Source organism: Coenobita brevimanus, chromosome 40 (assembly GCF_032717465.1).
Source record: "Coenobita brevimanus isolate Jiangsu-jjx chromosome 40, ASM3271746v2, whole genome shotgun sequence".
Classification (NCBI taxonomy): domain Eukaryota; kingdom Metazoa; phylum Arthropoda; class Malacostraca; order Decapoda; family Coenobitidae; genus Coenobita; species Coenobita brevimanus.
The window spans coordinates 54,665,372-54,686,279 of NC_136993.1; the positions used below are offsets into that span (position 1 = coordinate 54,665,372).

The 20,908-nt window shown below is 40.5% G+C and overlaps 1 protein-coding gene across 1 annotated transcript in view; it reads right to left on the reverse strand.

Moving 5' to 3' along the window:
* Positions 1 to 18,930, reverse strand: part of LOC145397110 (ionotropic receptor 21a-like) — a 33,815-nt gene extending 14,885 nt beyond the window's left edge. Inside the window, exons 1-4 of the mRNA XM_080270312.1 lie at positions 18,767 to 18,930; positions 9,021 to 9,123; positions 8,553 to 8,779; positions 2,717 to 2,845 (exon numbers count right to left, since the gene is read on the reverse strand). Coding sequence (XP_080126438.1) covers positions 2,717 to 2,845; positions 8,553 to 8,779; positions 9,021 to 9,123; positions 18,767 to 18,930 — 623 coding nt within the window. The remainder of the gene's footprint in view (positions 1 to 2,716; positions 2,846 to 8,552; positions 8,780 to 9,020; positions 9,124 to 18,766) is intronic.
* Positions 18,931 to 20,908: the final 1,978 nt, after the last annotated feature.

Genomic DNA, 20,908 nt, shown 5'->3' on the forward strand with positions numbered 1-20,908 from the left:
CAGTCAGCGGGACCGAAACTACAAGATTAATTCCTTTGAAAATCTTTTTTCTCCGTTATGAGCGATTCTGAGAACAGCGTAGCTTGTTCTTTTTTTTTTTTTTTTTTTTTTTTAATGCGAGGAAGAAGGAACCAAAGGCCATGAGCCCGCAGTAACAGTTCCCTCATAGAGAAAAACAAAATACAATAGAAAGCCAAATTCAAGATCCGATCATTTTGAGATGCCTGGACACACTGCGTTTGAAAGACTGGATATCATAGGCAGCAGGAAATACAGATAGAGGGAGACAGTTCCAGAGCTGACCTGTTGCATAAATGAAAGACTGGGAGTAACGGTTAACTCTTGCATTAGAGAGTTGGACAGAAAAGGGATGAGAGTTTCCTGCCAGACGGGTGCTACGCGCCCGTCGTGGAGGTGGAGGAATGCAAGCAGACAGTTCAGAGGAGCAGTGACCATTAAAGTAGCGATAGAAAAGAGATAAAGATGCAACAGTGCGGCGAAGAGACAGAGGTTGAAGGGAGTCAGTAAGAGGAGGAGAGTTAATGAGACGAAAAGCCTTTACCCCACCCTATTGAGAAGAGCTGTATGTGGGGAGCCTCCCCACACATGAGAGTTGTACTCCACACAGGGGCGGATAAAACCCCTGTATAGAGTCAACAATTGTGCAGGGGTAAAGAAAGAGCGGAGTCGGCTTAGCACACCCAATCTCTTGGAAGCAGATTTTACAAGAGATGTAATATGATCTTTCCAAGATAAGTCCCAAGTAAATGAAACCCCAAGCATGTTCAAGGATGATGCAGGATTAAGCTGAATATTATTAAACATTAATGGGTATACCTGTGGAAGATTTTGTCGGGTTGATAGGTGTAAGAACTGAGTCTTAGATGCATTAAAGACAACCATATTATTTTTACCCCAGTCAGAGATACGAGCCAAGTCAGACATTAGGTGTGCCATAGCCTCATCCCTTGTTTCTTGAAGTAACTGTTGAGATGGGCGTTGCGGGAAACGAATGGAAAGGTGAAGGGTGGAGTCATCAGCGTATGAGTGGATAGGGTTAGATGTACAGCTTAGAAGATCATTGATGAATAAAAGGAAGAGAGTTGGTGATAGGACAGAGCCCTGAGGAACACCACTGTTCATAGATCTAGGAGAAGAACGATGGCCGTCTACAACAGCGGCTATAGAACGACCAGAAAGGAAGCTAGCGATGAAGGCACAGATAGAAGGATAGAAACCGTAGGAGGGCAGTTTGGAAATTAAAGATTTATGCCAGACTCGATCGAAAGCCTTTGAGATGTCAAGTGCAATGGCAAAGCTTTCGCCCAAGTCCTGAAAGGAGGACGACCAGGAGTCTGAAAGGTAGGTGAGAAGATCGCCAGTGGAGCGTCCCTGACGGAACCCATACTGACGATCGGAAAGAAGGTTGTGATAGGAAAGATGCCTTAAAATTTTTCTATTAAGAATTGACTCGAAAACTTTTGAAATACAGGACGTTAATGCAATTGGACGATAGTTGGAGGGTTGGGAGTGGTCACCCTTCTTTGGGACTGGCTGAATGAGAGCAAACTTCCAGCAAGAAGGAAAGATACAAGTTGACAGACAAAGACGAAAGAGTTTGCCTAGGCAGGGTGTAAGCACAGAAGCACAGTTCTTGAGAACAACAGGAGGGACCCCATCAGGCCCATATTCCTTGTTAGTACTGAGGCCAGTGATGGCAGAAAATACATCAACTGCAGAAATTTTAATGTCAGCCATGAGGAAGTCAGAGGGGAGAAGTGATGGAGGAACAGCACCGGAATCGTCTAAGGTGGAATTGGAGGAGAAAGTCTGTGCGAAGAGATCTGCTTTATCTGTAGAAGAAATAGCTACAGAACCATCAGAGTAGAAAAGAGGAGGGAAGGATGATGAGGTAAAGTTGTTAGAAAGATTTTTGGCAAGGTGCCAGAAGGAGCGGGAAGAATTCGAGTTGGAAAGTTGAGAGCATTTAGTATGGATGAAATTATTTTTAGTAGTTCGAAGAACAGACTTAGCACGGTACATTTTATCACGAAACCCACAACGAAGACGATATTACTAATGCATTCATTATACAAAACTACAATAACGATGGCTGCAATGAAATAAAAATTTAAGTCCTTTTAACTTAAATCCTTATCCATCACTGTCAGTAGCCCCTTCATCGAAGACAGTCAAAACTGATGTCTGAAACTAAATTTCTTCTTCTGTTTTCATCAACATTTATAACATTTACTTCTTGTCAGTTGGGACGCCCACCATAGGCTAAACTGACGTAGTAGTGTCTTCATTGATCATCATCAAATATGACGCAGTGTTATTCACAGTGGCAAGCCATATGGTTCTTGTAGCTCGTGAAGCTTTATTCTACGTTGTCTGGTAACAGTATAACAGACGCCTGGTGGCCTGGGGGTTAAGGTGGTCGGTCCGATAGTGGTTTGTGAGAATCTATGTCCATGAGTGGCCTTTTTTTTTTTTTTTTTTTTTTCACTCACAAAATGCCACTTAGGGAGGAGCGAGTGGGCACCCAGCGTCTGTGTCTGAAGTAAGCATCCTAGCCCTGAGTTTCTCCATACGTGATCGGGGAAAAATGTAGGACATTAGTTACGAAATCTGTGTTTCCTTTGTACTTCTCCCAGATTCAGATCAGTATCTACTTTATTGTCTACTTCAGTCATATTGATTAGACAACCCTTACTTGTCGTATTTTTCCGGGAATACAGGGCTGTTGGATCTACGTCTGAGACTTAGTTGACTGGTCCACAACGCCACACGCAGTACTTGAGGTCCTTGAGGTCCGTATGGCAAGAACACGTGTATACCGAAGCTGAAAAAGGGAGATTTAAGTTGACATCGCTCGCGCGCGCACACACACACACACACACACACACACACATACACAACTGTCTGAAAGAAACGAGAAAAATTTGCGAGAAATGCAGTGACGTTTGGGACGAGAGTGAACTAACATGTAATATCAATAAACAATGAGTAGCATGTGCTGCTCGCAGTAATTATATAATCAATGACGTCATGCGCAGAAGATGAGACGGAAATACTTCAGTAACAGAACATGTTTACGAAAAGTTAATTTTTTAGCTAGTAATATGGAGTATACTTATTATTGGAACTTAGCAGAAGGCAAGTTATTATTTGCACATGGTGTGAAAATATGGATAGGGCGACATGGAGGCGATTTGTTTGTGGCCACCTCTTACAGGATTAAGGCGACTGGCAATAGATGGATAGATAGATAGATGGAGAGAGAGAGAGAGAGAGAGAGAGAGAGAGAATTTATAAGTGAATTTCATAATCTGTGGGATAGAGATGAAACCTGTATTCATACCTAGAAAATTTCAAAGACAAAAAGAATTTTACCCTTTGTGCTCTTGAATAATTTACTACATTGCACACACACACACACACACACACACACACACACACACACACACACACACACACACACACACACACACACACATAACCAGGACGGAGTAAAACGGAGGCAGGTAGTAGATCCAAGTCATGACAAGTGTGTAAACAAGATGATTAAGTTGATGTACTCTAATGTAGATGGAATGGCATCTAAATTATTAGAGATGAATGATTACATCAGAGAAAAAAAACATATATAATATGCCTAACTGACACAAAATTAACACCAAGGATATCAAACATCCTAAACTTAGAGGAATACAATATATGGAGAAGAGATAGGATTTTGAAAAAAAGGAGCAGAAATTATAATATTAACAAAGGAAAATTTAAAAGTCAAAGAAATAGAACTAGATATACCCTTACAAGTAGAACTGATTGCAGCAGAGATCAATACATCTGAAGGGAAAGTAATTGTAGTAAAATTATACATGCCTCCCTGATCAAACACATGGGAAAAATGAGAATTTGAGGATCTGGCAGAGAGTACAATGCAGAGTTTAAGAGCATTACTACATAAAATGGAGGAGAAATTGGAAAGAATCATACTAACTGGAGATTTTAATACAAATATAAATTGGAATACTTTAGATATAATAAGCCAAGAAAGCTGTTAAGACCAAAAGATCCTGGATCTCGTGCAGTTTTTCTTAACACAACATGTAAGGAAAAGCACAAGAAAAAGAGGACTTGATGTACCCTCAGCACTAGATCTTATACAGGGACGTACCTAGAGATCTGGGGGCCCGGGGGGCTAGGTTCTTTGCGGTGCCCCCCTCCAGGAGGGGGGCCCCGCTAAGAACCTAGCCCCCCTCATTCTCAAAACTTATCTAATATCTCAGTCGGGATTGTCGGGATGGTAAATCTATATATTCTTAAATATAATAAAAAAAGTTTATAAATTTTTAAGACTTTTGGGCCCCCCCCTCAATTGGGGGCCCGGGGGGCAGTTTCAAACAGCCTCCCCCCGCCCCTCCCCTCAGGTACGCCACTGATCTTATATTCACTAGACAAGAAAACGATATTGACAATTTAATGTATCATCCTCCATTTGGCAAAAGCGACCATGCAGTATTAAATTGCAACTTCAGGATTGCATATAACATAGTTAACAGCAATGAAAGTTACAAAAGGAGCCTAAACTATAATAAAGGAAACTACCATGACCTAAAAAAGTACTTCTTAGACATAGATTAGGTAAAGGAGCTTAGAGGACAAGATTTAAATGTTATATATAAAAAATTCTGTGAACTTTATGAAATAGGAGTCCAGAAGTACATCCCACAACACAAAGAAGTAGAAAAGAAAATACAGAATGGTTTACTACAGAATGTAAAAAATCAAAAGAAAAGAGAGATTTGTTGTGAAACAGATATAGAAGACACAATAATGAGAGGGCATATAACAACTATAAACAAGCAAGAAACGATTATACAAGAATAGGGAGGGAAGCCCAACGACAGTTTGAGGAGGATATCATAAATAAAAGTAGTGATCAATTGAAGCTATTTTACAGCTACATCAGAAGCAAAACCAAAGTAACAATAAAATACAATCCATTACGGACAAGGGAATCACCTATACACAAGAGAAGGATATTTATGAAACACTAAATAAGAATTTCCAATCAGTTTTTACAGAAGAAAATAATTTTGAGAGAGATGATATGGAACATGCATGCCCACACATATTACCAGATATATAAATATCAGAAAACGAAATACAGGAGGAGTTAATAAAATTAGACAAAGAAAAAGCAAATGATCCTGATGAAATTTCATGTTGGGAACTATATGAATGTGCAAAGGAGTTAAGCAAACCATTATCTTTAATATTAAAGGTATCCTTAAGAAAGGGTAAACTACCTGATATTTAGAAAAAAGCAAACATTGTTCCCTTATTCAAGAAATGGAATAGACAAAATCCACTCAACTACCGACCAGTATCAATAACCAGTGTTGTAAGCAAGGTATTAGAAATACTGATAAGGAAAGTTTGGGTAAATCACCTAGAAGAACACAATATGATAACAGAAAGACAGTTTGGTTTCAGAAAAGGAAAATCATGTGTTACTAATTTGTTGAGCTACTATGATAGAGTAACAGAAACATTACAGGAAAGAGAAGGATGGGTGGAGAGTACCTTTTTAGATTTCAAGAAAGCACTTGACAGTACCGTGCCAAAGACTTTTATGGAAATTGTACCATCAAGGAGGAATCTGAGGCAAACTGTATTGTTGGACGCAAGATTTTTTCAAATAAAGGGAAATGAGAACAGTACAAAGGGGAAATTACTCATCATGGAGGGAAGTGACTAGCGGAGTTCCACACGGTTCAGTGCTGTCACCAGTTATGTTTTTTAGTGTATATAAATGACTTAGATAGCAACACTGGAAATGAAAGCTATCTAAATATTTGCTGATGCAAAAATACAAAGGAGAATTACTAATGCAGACTCTTGTAAACAGCAACAAGAAGAATTAAAGCAATTTTACGAATGGAGCAATATATGGCAAATGGTATTCAATGTGGACATGTGTCATGTAATCAAGTTTCGTAAAAGTGGAAAAAAAAACCTGATTAGGATTATAAGTTAGGAATTAAAACCTACACACGTCAGAAAGAGAGAAAGACATAGGTGTGATTACACTGGTTTACAAAAAATTTGAGGCAAGCATGAAATTAGGTGCTCTAACCTAATTTTGGGGTGCTGATTTCAGATTCGAAATCCGTTTTGACTCATCACCTCTAGTTTTTCAGATATACATGTATACATGTATGTACATGTATAAATATAGGCCTAGACCCAAAATATTCGCCAAAAATCCATTTACCGTCCTATTTTCTTGGAACTTGGTTTAAAACGCGCGCCACAACAAGCTCAAACATGTCAAGCACTACACGCAGAAGGACTGGGGGTCTAGGAGCACTTTCGTGCCTGGGAAACACAGTGCCCAAGAAAATCCTCTGGTGGACATGAACAAGATGCTTCTTCCCCCTCTTCATATAATGTTTGGCCTTATGAAGAATTTCATGAAGGCCATGGAGAAGGATGACGCTGCATTCCAACACCTGTGCACTCTGTTTCCAGCTCTCAGTTCTGCTAGGCTCAAGGAGGGCATCTTCATCGGACCTTAGATCCGGGAGGTGCTGAAGGATAAGGTATTCGAGGGGAAGCTCACCTTCAAGGAGTTGAGAGCATGGGAAGCATTTAAGGTAGTCTGCCATGGTTTCCCCGGTAATACTCGGGCACTAGATTACCAAGAGCGTGTCGAGAAGTTGTTGCGGGCTTATCAGGATATGAGGTGCCAAATGTCTCTCAAGATTCACTTTCTCCACTCCCACCTCAACTTCTTCCCCCAGAACCTCGGAGCAGTAAGTGACGAACATAGGGAAAGGTTCCACCAAGATATTACTAAGATAGCGAGCAACTACCAAGGCAAGTGGAACCCCAGCATGATGGGGGACTTCTGCTGGATACTCCTGCGTGACATCCCGGAGGCAAAGTACACCAGATCGTCCAAAAAAAACTCACTTCTGACTATCTGTAGTACTATGGTGTGTATATATGCTTATATCCAAGTAATGGTAATATTTAGTTCTGTCAGTGTTCTGGGTCTGTTTTGTTTCGTTTTGTAATATGCCATTTTAATATATGAAATAAACTCATTATATTATAAATATATGAATTATAATAAAAAAAGGTATATGTGAAAGAAAAAAAAATAGAGGTGATAGAGCAAAACTGTTTAGAAATTTGAATTAAGCATATCAGAATTAGTCAAAAACACCTATTCACATGCTTGCCTCAGATTTTTTTTTTTTTTTTTTTTTGTAAACAATGTTATCAATAACAGACTATCTCCGGCTGATCACATCAGTGAGAAGGTATGGAACATGTATACAGTGCTTGCAAAAATGAGTGTAACATTCACATACATAAATGAAGACATGCCAAGGAAGATAACATCATACATCGGACCAACCCTAGTCTGGAGTCCTCATCTCAAAAAGCACATAAATAAGATTGAAAAAGTTCAGAGGGCCGCTACAAGATGGGTGCCAAGTTTAAGGGATCTAAGCTACGAAGGAAGACTAGAAAAATTGAATCTACCTACACTACAGAAGAGAAGGAAAAGAGGAGACATGATTATGCCATATAAATACATATCAGGGAAGGAGAATATAGACATAAATGATTACATAACCTATTGGGATGCATCAACAAGAAGACTCTGCAAACAACTGCATAAAAAGAAAGACGATACAGATGTAAGGAAATTTAGTTTCCCAAATAGGGCAAATGATCAGTGGAATGCACTACCGAATGAAATAGTGTGTGCCAAAACAATTCATAAATTTAAGGATATTTACGGTCAAAATGGTTAAAGACACGGGACAGTACGAGCTTGACTCATTCCTGCAAAGATACAATTAGGCAAGAATTAAGTAGGTAAGAACACACACACACACACACATACACACACACACACACACACACACACACACACACACACACACACACACACACACACACACACACACACACACACACACACACACACACATGCACACTTTGTTCCACGAGAGATAATCCTGAAACAGAACTGAGCAAAGACTAGCATCCTCTTAGGAAGAACATTTTTAATGTATTATTTATTTTTGTGATGCTAAGCTTAATTTCTCAGTAATGATATTGCAATCTAATAAACTGCTGTTCTTAATTCGCTTGGCCACACAGCTTCCTCATTAAAGCAGCCGCACAATACTCGTCTAGACACGTTGATCAGTCTCTCTCCAACACTCTAATGGAAGAGGTAACTGGTAATCTTAGGATATACGAATATTCCCCAGTCTATGCTTTTAACTGGCGCTGACCACCAGTGTGTCATCAAAGGCTGTCATGGTCATGCAGTGTGCCAAGCAAATCAGTTTATGTTGATGTTTATTACTTTTTTCGTTTTCTTAAGTTTCTGTGGAACGGATCAGTACTGCCGAATTTTAGTCAAACACTGTTTCCAGACATTATTGTCATAAAGCAGCAAATCAATCACAATCCAATTTAGAATATGGAAAAGGAATAAGAATAAAATAACTTACCTAAGACGCTTCTTGACTGTTGTAATGAATGCTGCATTCATATTGGCGAAAGTGTACTTGGTGGTGATCAGTGACTGCAGCTGCATTAATGGTAGGTGAGTGATGACGATGAGCCTCGTCGACCACACCAGGAGGCGGCCCTTAAGGGACCACTCGGCGAAGGCAGCGAGGAAGGCTGGGTCGTCGCTCACCACCACCACTGTCACGCACCATGATAGCTGCCGCAGCTGATGACATCATCTGGTTAGTTGCTGATATAAGCTGACTTATCTACTTGCCTCGGTACTGAGGAACTGAAGGCCAATTAATCACGGCACTTCCTTTAAGGAACGACATAAAATTAAGGAATCATGGAATTTGAATTTCACATACTACTGGAACTGGTGGTATATTTTCATACGATAACATCCTACATGTATGAAATAATATGAGGATAAACAATAGACCCTCCTTTTATGAATGATCTACATTTGGGAAGAATTTTGCCTGCACAGTGGAATTATGTTTAATATGAAGGTACAGCAGTTTCAGCCCAACCTTGTCAATGAGGTTACAACACAGGTTAGAAGTACTGTAACTTTATAATGAATCAAATACTAGTAAACTTCATACTAAATACATTAGTCCAGCCTCACGCCGCCCTATGTCACGAAAGGGCGTATGTGGAATTCACTATTGCCATATTTTCATTAACTGTCTTCGCAACTCAAATGTATTGATATGAGATACACATTTTGGGAAAGGTTTTGTCGCTGGTAATAATCACTTATTCTGGATAACAAACGATTACTACTAGTGGGTTATTTTGATGTTGACACATACTTTACGCTTACACTTAAACCGTTTGAAACAATTGATAATTCTGTTTTTTTGTTTTTTTGTTTTTTTCACTTATGGGCAGTTCTTTAGTGCTGGAGTCTTGAACCATTGCCCAACTCAGTCTCTTATCCAGGAGGTATCCACGCAGGACATCATTCCACATTATCCACGGTCTGTCAGTTATAGCTTGCATGAACCATTTCCCATTCCCCTCCTTATAAGACGATCAATCTGGTTTCCACGGTCTGCCTTGAGGTATTTCAACATCATACCTGTGACCTGCCGCAATCTTTTCTTCTCTCTCTTCCTCCCAATATGTTGAGATATTCATAATCTACCAGTTTGCGTTAGCTCTGTAATGTGTTTCATGAAACAAAAACAAAAAAAATCTCTCAATTCAGAATTCCATGTTCTGACTCAGTGCTGTCCATCTCTCATATCTTATCATACTCATTTTTGTTTGTTTAAGTCGTCATATATTGTTTTCTCTCACTGCAATGTTGCATAACAATTAGCAAGGATGGGAAGCCTCTTCCTTGTAAGGAGTGCCAAAGTTCTTTTAAATTCTTCCATCAACTTCTCATTAAAACAATGGAAATTGCCTCGCCTCCCGCACTTAGCATATCCCTCGGGTAACAAGACTCCCCCACCCATTCCAAGTGGCCTCCAGTCCAAACACGATTTTATTAGGCTGTCCACAACCCGCAGAACCCTACACAATGACAGGGAAACTTTGTCACATCTTGCAGTCAGACACTAAAATCACTGTCTATTTTATGCAAGGAAGGAGGAACCAATGGCCAGGAGTCTACAAATAGTTCCCTCTAAGAAAAAACAAAAACAAGATAAGAGAACCAAATTCAAGATCCGTTCATTTCGAGATGCCTGGACATACTGAGTTTGAGAGACTGGAGATCATAGGCAATAGGAAATACAGACAGAGAGGGACAGTTCCAGGGTCGACCTGTTGCATACATAAAGGACTGGGGAGTAATGGTTAACTCTTGCATTAGGGAGTTGGAAAGAAAATGGTTAAGAGTTTTGTGCTAAATGGATGCTACCTACCTGCTGCAGTGGTGGGGGGATGCAAACAAGCAGTTCAGAGAAGCACTGACCATTGAAGCAGCGATAGAAAAGAGATAGAGGTGCAACAGTGTGGCGAAGAGACAGAGGTTTGCGGAGCCAGTAAGAGGAGGAGAGTCAATTAGAGGAGAAGCCTTTGACTCCATCCTGTTGAGAAGAGCAATATTTGAGGAGCCTCCCCGCACATGAGAGATGTACAGCTCCGGACAGATGAAACGGCTACACCCCATCCACCAGCGACTTGGTTTGGGTCTCAGTGGTTCTGGTAACAGTTGCAGGTAGAGGGAGGGGGGATGTGGGAGGGTGAGGAGGGGAGAAATGTGGGCGGAGTTATAAAGGGGGCAGTGTGGGAGGGTGAAGAAGCAGCACAGTCTGGCTGGTGGGAGGGGGAAACGAATGGTTGGGTAGCGGAGACGAGAGTCTGCTGGAGGGTAAGACAGGTGAGTGTGATTAGATGAAAAGAAATTACAAAAAATGAATTATTATAATATCTGCTACATATATTGCATTTTATCTACTAAATAAAAACACTGTCTATTATTCACCACCGTATTTGGGTATCCTACTCATTATTATTACCCTTTGGATATTAGGCAATAAATAAAGATATTGGACGGTCTTTCGGACCCTAACCAAATTTTTCATAACTTTTTTCTTCAGCTATTTCCGTATTCGTATTATCCCTCGTGCTTGAAGTCCCCCTTTTTATCACTTTCTCCTACGCCCTACATTTTGTTTAGGCATAAGGCAGTTTAACTTTCTCTTTAAAATAACCATATTTGTCAACAAATATTCCTTTCATTAATCTTTTTAATTACCTGTTTTCTTTCAATATGCATTTGTTTAATAATGGGTGTTACACCTTAATTGGCGCCGCTATTTGACGCATATATTGCAGTCTCTCTCAAGTAGGCTGGCAACCTCACACATCCTCCCCCCTGCTTTCTCCTTCTCTCGCTACCCGTTCCCTCCTTTCCTTTTGTAGTACTGTTTATCTATTCTTTCTCATACTTTTAACCTCATTCCTTCTTACAAACTTTTAGTGCCATAGGAATTTCTCCCTTATCACCTACAGTCCTACTACATGAAAGTGGAAAAAACTGCCATCGGGAAAAGAATAATTGGAAATTTATGGCGAAGGTTACGATATTAGTTATTTAGAATGAAAGTGTTGGCAAATACGCATTCTTGACGTGATTATCACAGCCACAGCATTTCGCCTTCATAAAACAGAAGGACTATAGGTTTCATGCATTACCTCCTTACGTCCAGCATTACTGTGCAGAACGCCATGTATAACACATTAAGGACCACAAGGACAGTACTGGTAGTCATCGTGATTCTCATCTCTCCATAGGCTATTGAAAACAGTGCTTTATGCTCAACTTCAGAATTATGTTCTCATCATGGCAATGATAGGCATTCCTAATCTCTTGGAAGCTGATTTTACAAGAGAGGTACTATAATGTGTTCTTTCCAAGATAAATCCCTAGAGAATGAAACCCCAAGTATGTTTAAAGATGATGCAGAATTGAACTGCATATTGTTAAAAGATAAAAGGTACTCCTGTGGAAGACTTTGTTGGGTTGGTAGATGTAAGAACTGAGTTTTCGATGCACTAAAAACAAGAAGATTATTTTTAACCCAATCAGAGATGACCCAAGTCAGAGATTAGTTGTGTCAAAGCCTTATCCCTTTGTATTCAAGTATTTTTTTTTTTTTTTTTTTTTTTAATGTGTCCGACTCTGGGCAAAGGCTTCAAGGCCTATATCTCGGGGGCTGTAGCCTATCCCAAGGCCCAGTAGTCCTCCTACACCTCCACATGTCACCACTTCGGCACTAACACCCACCGTCCATATTGAATACATGCTAGGGCTGTCTCATACAGGACTGGTGTATTGGTATCTGCTGAGATTGACTTTATCAGACGCGAATGGAAAGGTGAAAGATGAAGTAATCGGCGTATGAGTGGATAGGGTTAGATGCACAGCTTAGGTCATTGATGAATAAAAGGAAGAGAGCTGGTTATAGGACAAAGCCCTGAGTAACACCACTATTGATAGTTCTAGGAGAAGAACGGTGGCCGTCTACAACATCAGCTATAGAACTACCAGCAAGGAAGCTAGAGATTAAGGCACAGATGGGAGGATAGAAACCGGAAGAGAGTAGTTTGGAAATTAAAGATTAATGCCAGACTCGATCAGAAGCCTTTGAGATGTCAAGCACAATGGCAAAGCTTTCACCAAAGTCCCGAAAGGAGAATGACCGGAAGTCTGAAAGGTAGGTGAGATCACCAGTGGATTGTCCCTGTCAGGATCTATACTGACGATCAGAAAGAAGACTGTGATGGAAAAGAGGCTTTAAAACTTTTTTTTTGTTAAGAATAGATTCGAAAACTTTTGAAATACAGGATTAAAGCAATGAGCTGGTTGATGGTCGATTATTATTTAAAGTAAACAATTTATCTGGGTGATAAATGTGCTGGATTGTCCTATGATAAATTTAATATGACAAACCAAAGTAAAAATATGGAGATACAAGCTTTCAAAGCCTCTTTCAAAAAGAGGTTGATGGCAGCGCAAGCCTCGAGTGGCTGTGACGTCATAGGCCGCCAAACCCGGAGAGAAAACACAACTGTGATCGCCAGCTGTGTGATTGTGGTTCTGCTGATTAGCCAAGCTTTGCTTCGTCATGGCCAAGTCAGCAAATAACCACCATTGGTGCTTTGTTCTACTGTGCAAGAACACAAAGTAGAATCACACTAGAAAAAGGATTAATCACTTTTTCAAGAGATGAAAACCAGGCAGCTGTAGCGGCGAGCTGAGCGTTGCAAGTATGCCATCACAACTGACAACCGAATTGGCACTTTTAAATGGAAAATATTTAAATTTTTATCACCTTATAGGTTCATGCACACCTAATTATCTGAAATCCGGTAAAGAATTTGTGCTTAATGTGATGCTAATTAAAAAAAAAAAAGGTTTCAGAACTAAAACATGCTAGAGTTAGCGGATATTTCACCTTCAGATCAACACACATTGCCAGATTTCCATTTTGCATAAATATTTATTTAAAACACAAATAAATGTATTTACATTGTTAATCAATATTTACACAAAACAAGTTTGTCAAGGCAAGTTGTCAAGCTATAGTGAAACAATTCTGGTAACTTTAGAAAATTTTTGTTTAAATCCTGAATCTTTAATAAGAGTCAAACTAAACACAACTTTTTGACAGGATTTCCGATAATTAAGTGTGTATGAAGCTATATGATGATAAAATTATAATAACCTGATATATACAGCTTGACATAACCTAACAGTCACTTGTCAAGCAAATTCACCCCTAACTTTGGCTTAACCCGTCACGTCCCGAGCTATTTTGCACCTCTGACACCCCCCAGTGCTGAGGTATTTTCGAAAACAAAATTTTGGCTAAAACCTCCGCTTTTGGCGAGAAACATCGAATATTCATAGAGAAATCGCTCACCTGAGGTTTAAAATACTTGATCCAGGTAGCAGTACCTCCTTACCTTACTGGGTTTTCTAGCAGGCTGGCACCAAAGAAAACGAGTTCTATGGGAGGGTAACTATTTCACACTATTCATAAACGGTATTTATTTATTTACTTGGTATTAATTTATATGTAGTACGAGAGTGTATTGGTTTTCAAACAGGAATATAGGCTTTATAAGCATTGTTTCACTCACTAACTCATCACCATACCTGACCTTTTTTTGCCACATTACCAGATCATCATTTCTGACTGTTTCTTCCTCTGATGCTATGTAAACTTTGTCCTCCACATTGTCATCAATTGAGGAATCATTTTGGCCCTGAATGTCTTTATTGGCCAGGTCACTGGTAACAGGTGAATTGCCAAGACAATGGCGTGTGGGGGGGGGAGGGGAGGTTATGCAGTGTAAGGCATTGTCCCTGGTTGGCATTTTGTAGGGAAATAGAGGAAGGTGTCCCGTGTATACGTACGAAAAATCACGTGCGAAAATTGAAAATTGTGCAAATTATGAACCTTGCAATTGCGCAATGTACCAGTACGTCGTCGGGACTGGCAAATGCAAAATGTTGCAACGTACCCATACGTCGACGGGACGCGATGGGTTAAGCCATTGGTAGGGAAGTGAAAATTTTATTCCTCCGATCAGACTGACTTACTAAAAAGATGTTCAAACATCAGCAGCACATAAGACCAAGAAATCAGATAACCAAATATTCCACAGAGGTCTTGTTGTCCACGGTCAGGCCTATATAGGGGGGAAAGAAATAGAAATATTTCGGTCTTTGTGACATCTTCCATATGTATTCTTGGCCAGTTTCATGGCTATATGCCCATGAAGTCAGGACCTAGCAATGCTTGTACTGATTCACTTTGTAACTCATTTCATTATGACTTTAACACGCGCCATTCCGGCGACGTGAATTAATGCAGGAACATTGCAAGGTCCCTAATTTGCACAATTTTCAATTTTCGCGAGTGATTTCGCGAGTGATTTTTGGCACGTATACACGGGACACCTTCCTCTATGCCTCTACAAGATGCCAAGCAGGAACAATGCCTTACACCGCATAACCTCCCCCCCCCCTGCACGCCATTGTCTCGGCAATTCACCTGTTACCAGTGATCTGGCCAATAAAGACATTCAGGGCCAGAGTGCTTCCCCGATCGATGACAATGTGGAGGACAAAGTTTACATAGCATTAGAGGAAGAAACAGTCAGAAATGATGATCAGGTAATGTGGGAAAAAAAAGGTCATGAATGGTGATGAGTTAGTGAGTGAAACAATGCTTATAATGCCTATATTACTGTTTGAAAACCAATATACTTTTGTACTACATATAAATTTGTACTAAGTAAATAAATAAATACTGTTTATGAGTGGATAAAATAGTTACCCTCCCATGGAACTCGTTTTCTTTGGTGCCAACCTGTTAGAAAACCCAGTCAGGTAAGGAAGTACTCATACCTAAATCGGGTATTTTAAACCTCAGGTGAGCGATTTCTCTGTGAATTTTCGATGTTTCTCACCAAAAGCAAATGTTTGAGCCAAAAAAAAAAAAGGTCCAAACACGTCGGGCTGGGGCGGGTTAATCAAATGTTTTCACAAGGTTCGCTGTCACTACTGGTCTCTAAAACCAACAATACTCTTCACTAAAGCACAAACATAGCATACTCCACCATTATGAGAGCTATCACACTAAGTCCTACATTCCTAGCATGAGAATAACAGCTGAATATCATAGGAATTTTCCTTTTACTGCAGCGTGATTCCCAGGCATTATTGTTAGTGGCAATCAGCTGTGGCCCTGGTATGGGTTGTGACATCACAGCGAGGGAGCATGTTTCGTGCGAGATACGATAATCTCCAACTTTGACTGACTTTTTTTTTTTTCATTAATATTACATCGGAGAGAAAAATTAATGATATTCCAAAGATTACGAGGGACCATTTTATTACTTTATGTAACTTGCACACGACCGTCAACCAGTCCATTGGGCGAAAGTTAGAGGGACAGGAATGGCCACTTTTCTTTGGGATAGGCTGAATGAGAGCAAACTTCCAGCAAGAATTAAAAGTACAAGTTGATAGACAAAGATGAAAGGGTTTACCTAGGCTGGATGTAAGCACAGAAGCACTGTTCTTGAGGACAATAGAGGGGACCCCATCAGGCCCATATGCCTTGTTAGTATTAAGGCCAGCGATGGCAGAAAATAGGCCTACATCAAATGAAGAAATTTTAAAGTCAGCCATGAGGAAGTCAAGGGGGGGGGAGGGAAATGGTGGAGGGACTGCACCGGAATCGTCTAAGGTAGAATTGGAGGAGAAAGTCTGAACAAATAATTCTGCTTTATCAGTAGAAAAAATAGCTACAGAGCCATGAGAGTAGAAGAGAGGAGAGAAGAAACCTGAGGAATGTTGTTAGAAAGGTTTTTGTCAAGGTGCCAGAAGGAATGGGAAGAATTCGAGTTGAGGAGTTCAGAGCATTTATCTACCTATCTATCTATTGCCAGACACCTTAATCCCATAAGGGGTGGCCACAAACAAATCGCCTCCATGTCGCCCTGTACCCCCGTCATTTCATTGCCCAGCTCCCAGCTCACCCCCCCCCCATATCATATACCTCTCCACTCCATTCCTCCATCTCATCCTTGGCCTCCCCCTCCCTCTCCCCCCTCCACCTCACTCACATACTCTCTCCTCGTCAGTCTCTTGCTCTCCATCCTCTCCACATGTCCAAACCAACTCAGTGTGTTTCTTCTAACACTTTCTATCACATCCATATCCACACCACAATGTTCCTTCATTTCCTCATTTGTCAGTCTCTCTCTCTCTCTCTCTCTCTCTCTCTCCATGTGACTCCACATGCTCCTCTCAAATAACTCATTACCACTGCTCTTACTCTTGACTTCTGTCCCTCGAACAGGTCTAAGTTTCACTTCCATACATTAGAGTTGGTATCACAATACTGTCATGTAGCAGTTTTTTTCATTTCCATGCTCACTTATCTGTTTCTTATCACTGCTTTCAAGGAACCACCAACCTTTCTTCCCTGTTGCACCCTTTCAAGTACTTCGCCCACTAAACTTCCATCCGTACTCATCACACTACCCAAGTACTTAAACCCACTCACATTTTCCATTTTCTCCTCATCCAGCCTCACTGTACATTCACTGATTTGACTTCTCTCAAAGACCATAAGGAAAGAGTAACAGCGTAAGCAGAAGGATTAGTGGTGAGGGAGAGGTCAAGTACGTTGAAACCCCTCTCCAAGGCAGTCAGCGATATGGGTAGTGTGCTGTACAAGCTGCTCTACAGTAGGTCATTAAGGATAGAAAAGATGTAGACTTGTTCACCAGGTGGATCAGTGAAAGAAGAGGAGAGCCAAAGGTGGTGGTGAACATTGAAATCTCCTAGAATGAAGATTTCAGAGAAAGGAGAAACTGATAGGAAGTGTTCCATCTTAAAAGTAAGATAGTCAAACAATTTGTCATAGTCAGCAGAATTAGGCGATCAGTAAACAACACAGAGAATGGGAGGAAAGCCGAACCTAGAGTAAAGAGAATTCAGAAGATTCAAGTTCACGAGAACAAGATAAGTTGTTGCATACATATACACAACAGCCTTTTTTTTTTTTTGGCCCTGAAATGAGTATTGAGGAAGTAGGAAGATACAGAGAAGGGATTGCTATCAATATCCTTAGACAACTGAGTCTCTGTTAGGAAGAGAAGGTGAGTTTTAGAGGAGAAGAGATGGTGGTCAACAGATGGAAAGTTAGAGAAAAGACTGTGAATGTTGCAGAAATGAAGAAGTGAGGCAGACAGTGGTTACAGAGATCTCACTGGGTCGTCACTGGGAGAGGGGCAGATAGCGGGGGCTTTCAAGGTTTCCCCCACCCTCCCTGGGGAGTCAGAGACTTGGTTATAAGACACTATTTTTTAATTTTATTTTTAGAAGGAAGTGTAGTGTGTAATGTGCATGTAGTTTGTTGCTGATAGCTAGAGGAACTTGTACTGGAGAATACTCTGGCCTACTCTCTGTGTGACTGGAACACTGAAATAGTTCAGCAAAAGAAGATGGTCAGGATCTCGTACCCATGGCTGATAAAACAGGAGCTCCAGCTCTCCCTGTCATCAGCTTTCCATCCACCTTGAGAGTGCTGCCCTGCTCAACTTGTGCCACAGTCTATAGTACCCCTGAGGTACAAGTTCTACACATGATAGAATACCTTGTTGCTTAAGATGATTTTACATATGATTCAAAACGTGCTCCAGTCACTGGTTCACTGTGTTCATATTGTGTTATAGTTTGCAGTCTCCCAGACAGTTTCAGTCTGTTTACTAATGACGATTTTTAATGAAGGCAGTTAATAATGAATGGATGATTTGCTAATAGAATAGAGGGAAATATATAGATTTTTCCTGAGGAAATTTGAGGCCCCTATTCACAGAGTTGGTCAAGCGCCACTTTTCTCAAAATTGAGTTAAATACATCATGACCAAGCAACACCATTCTAGTATCGTGTGGAACACAGTGTGACTGGTTATGCAGCCAGCAGAAGGTCGAAAATAACATTTCTATAATGGTAGTGGTGGTCCATACCGCAACCTCACACTTTTTTTTTTTTCTACACATTTGGCTACCATCGCCCAATGAATGGCATGGTTGCTAAGCTAGTGGGACATGATTCAGTAGGCAGTCTCCATCATCGAGACAGAAGGCTGGACTAACTATGCCAACGGTCATAAGGTCGAAAATCCAATAAAGGCACATTTTCTAGTGTCATCACTGCCTCACCACTCCCCAGCATTCCAATGGTTGGCCACAGATGTGGCTAAGCGCCTCGATGTCAGCAGCCGCTGTGACTGGCTGAGTGAGCCAATGGCGTGCCGTGTTGTGTACCGTGTAGGCTGCTCTCGGCCAATCACGACTGCATGAGACAATGCACTCTTCAGTTCCATGTTTACACCCAGCCCTGGATGTACTCACAGCTTCGCGTCCGTGATTTTGAGTTATATTTTCATGGGAAATCGGCATTCCCCGTTATTTTGGCGGATACCAGTAGTGCAAGTGATGATGCAGGACCATCCAGAGTGAGGAAGAGAGGCCGCCATCCTGAGAAGTGGAAGCAGAATGTTGCCAAGATGACGAGGAATTGCAGCCTGAAGTACACGAGTACTGATATCATGACTATGGTTTCGCCTTGCCCACAGTGAAATATGGTTTTCTTTACAAAGTTATGATGTAGTTGCACTTATGTATATGTCTTTAACTTAAACATACATGAAAATAATAGTGATATCACTAACACTGTAGCTGTTATTAACCATTTTAGTACAGTATGGTGTTGTTGTTTGAGACAGGAGTCGACAAAAAACGCAATCACTGTTTCAGCTTTCAATATGCCATTGTATGACTATAATGACATTAAAGTACATACATAAAGCTACAAAAAAAAATTACTTAGATATCTTTGCTGGTTACCGAGATATGGCATTTTGAAAATTGCGAAACTTTGTGTTTTTCTCCATTTTTGATTTTCGGCGCTTGACCAACTCTGTTAATAAGGGCCTCATTTGTATATATACAATTCTTCATCTCTGTTTCAGAAGTATGCACATTCATCATGCAGCATCACAATTTGCATAGACCTAATGAAAGACTTCCCCTTCCCAGTCTCAAGTACCTCAACTATCGTTACATTTTTCCTGTATTTGTTATTAGTCGATTCAAATCAATACAGCATATGCTATTAGTAATATTGGTATTATAAAAACTTTCACATGATCTCTTCACCTCCAAAAATCTCTCATATGAGGAATGAAAATAATCAGATACCTAGAATATGGTGAAAAAAAAATAATAATAACATCTCTGGACAGGCAAATATTTGGATAATATTATCAACACATATTTTCCACATTATCAACAGGCTTCTTGACCACTAACCATGCGTGCTTGTCTGATTGTCTGGGGTAGATATGCTGCAGTTACATTGGCATCCTTCATGTCAGCCATCAAATTAAACACAGCAGACTGCCAATGGATCCCTTGTTCGCCACCATTCTGAAACAGTATTATACATTCTCTCTCTCTCTCTCTCTCTCTCTCTCTCTCTCTCTCTCTCTCTCTTCTCTCTCTCTCTCTCTCTCTCTCTCTCTCTCTCTCTCTCTCTCTCTCCTCGCAAATTACGCGAATCTTTCAAAACTGAGCTAATATAGCTGGAATGAATAAGTGGATTATGTGAACTTCAATTGTTCCAACTGACCAGTGGAATGATTTGTTGCTAATTAGGTTATAGACAAAGTAAAGGTGGTCTGACAGATTATGTTGGCATGACTAGAATGCAATTCCGATCCAGGTAAACTTCATCGGTGAATAAGTTTAGCCCACGGGACAAAATAGGCTAATCATGATGAGACAAAAGTGCTACATATTTTTATCCTTTTTTTTACTCAGTTAAACTATAAGATGAAAGTAGAAAATTCCTCCAAGGTATTTTCAATGGGTGAATCTCTTCAAAGTATTACGTGAGATATAATATAGGTATGGTTAATACTGTTCTGTGTCTAACCCATCCCGTCCGTGTGACATGTATACATGTCTTCTTGGGGCTGTCCTGGTGTCATGTATACACGATCTAGTAATTCGCGCCATTGTTTGAATACTCAGCTGATTATTTTCACCACCTGCACCCGCTGGCAATCACCCACATGCATCCCAGTCATGCTTCAGTTGCCTGCATACCTCTGTGATGGATAGGCCTATGGGTAAAGAAATTCCTGTGTCCCAACCATCAGCCAACTGCCCGCGCCCTCCGACTTCCACTCCTGTGAAGTCCAAAGGCCCTCGGAGGAAAGGCCTTAGTGATAGTGCAATAGGGAGGGAGTTAGACGTACCATTATCGCCAATTGTGAGTGGGGAAAGTGACTCCTCCTT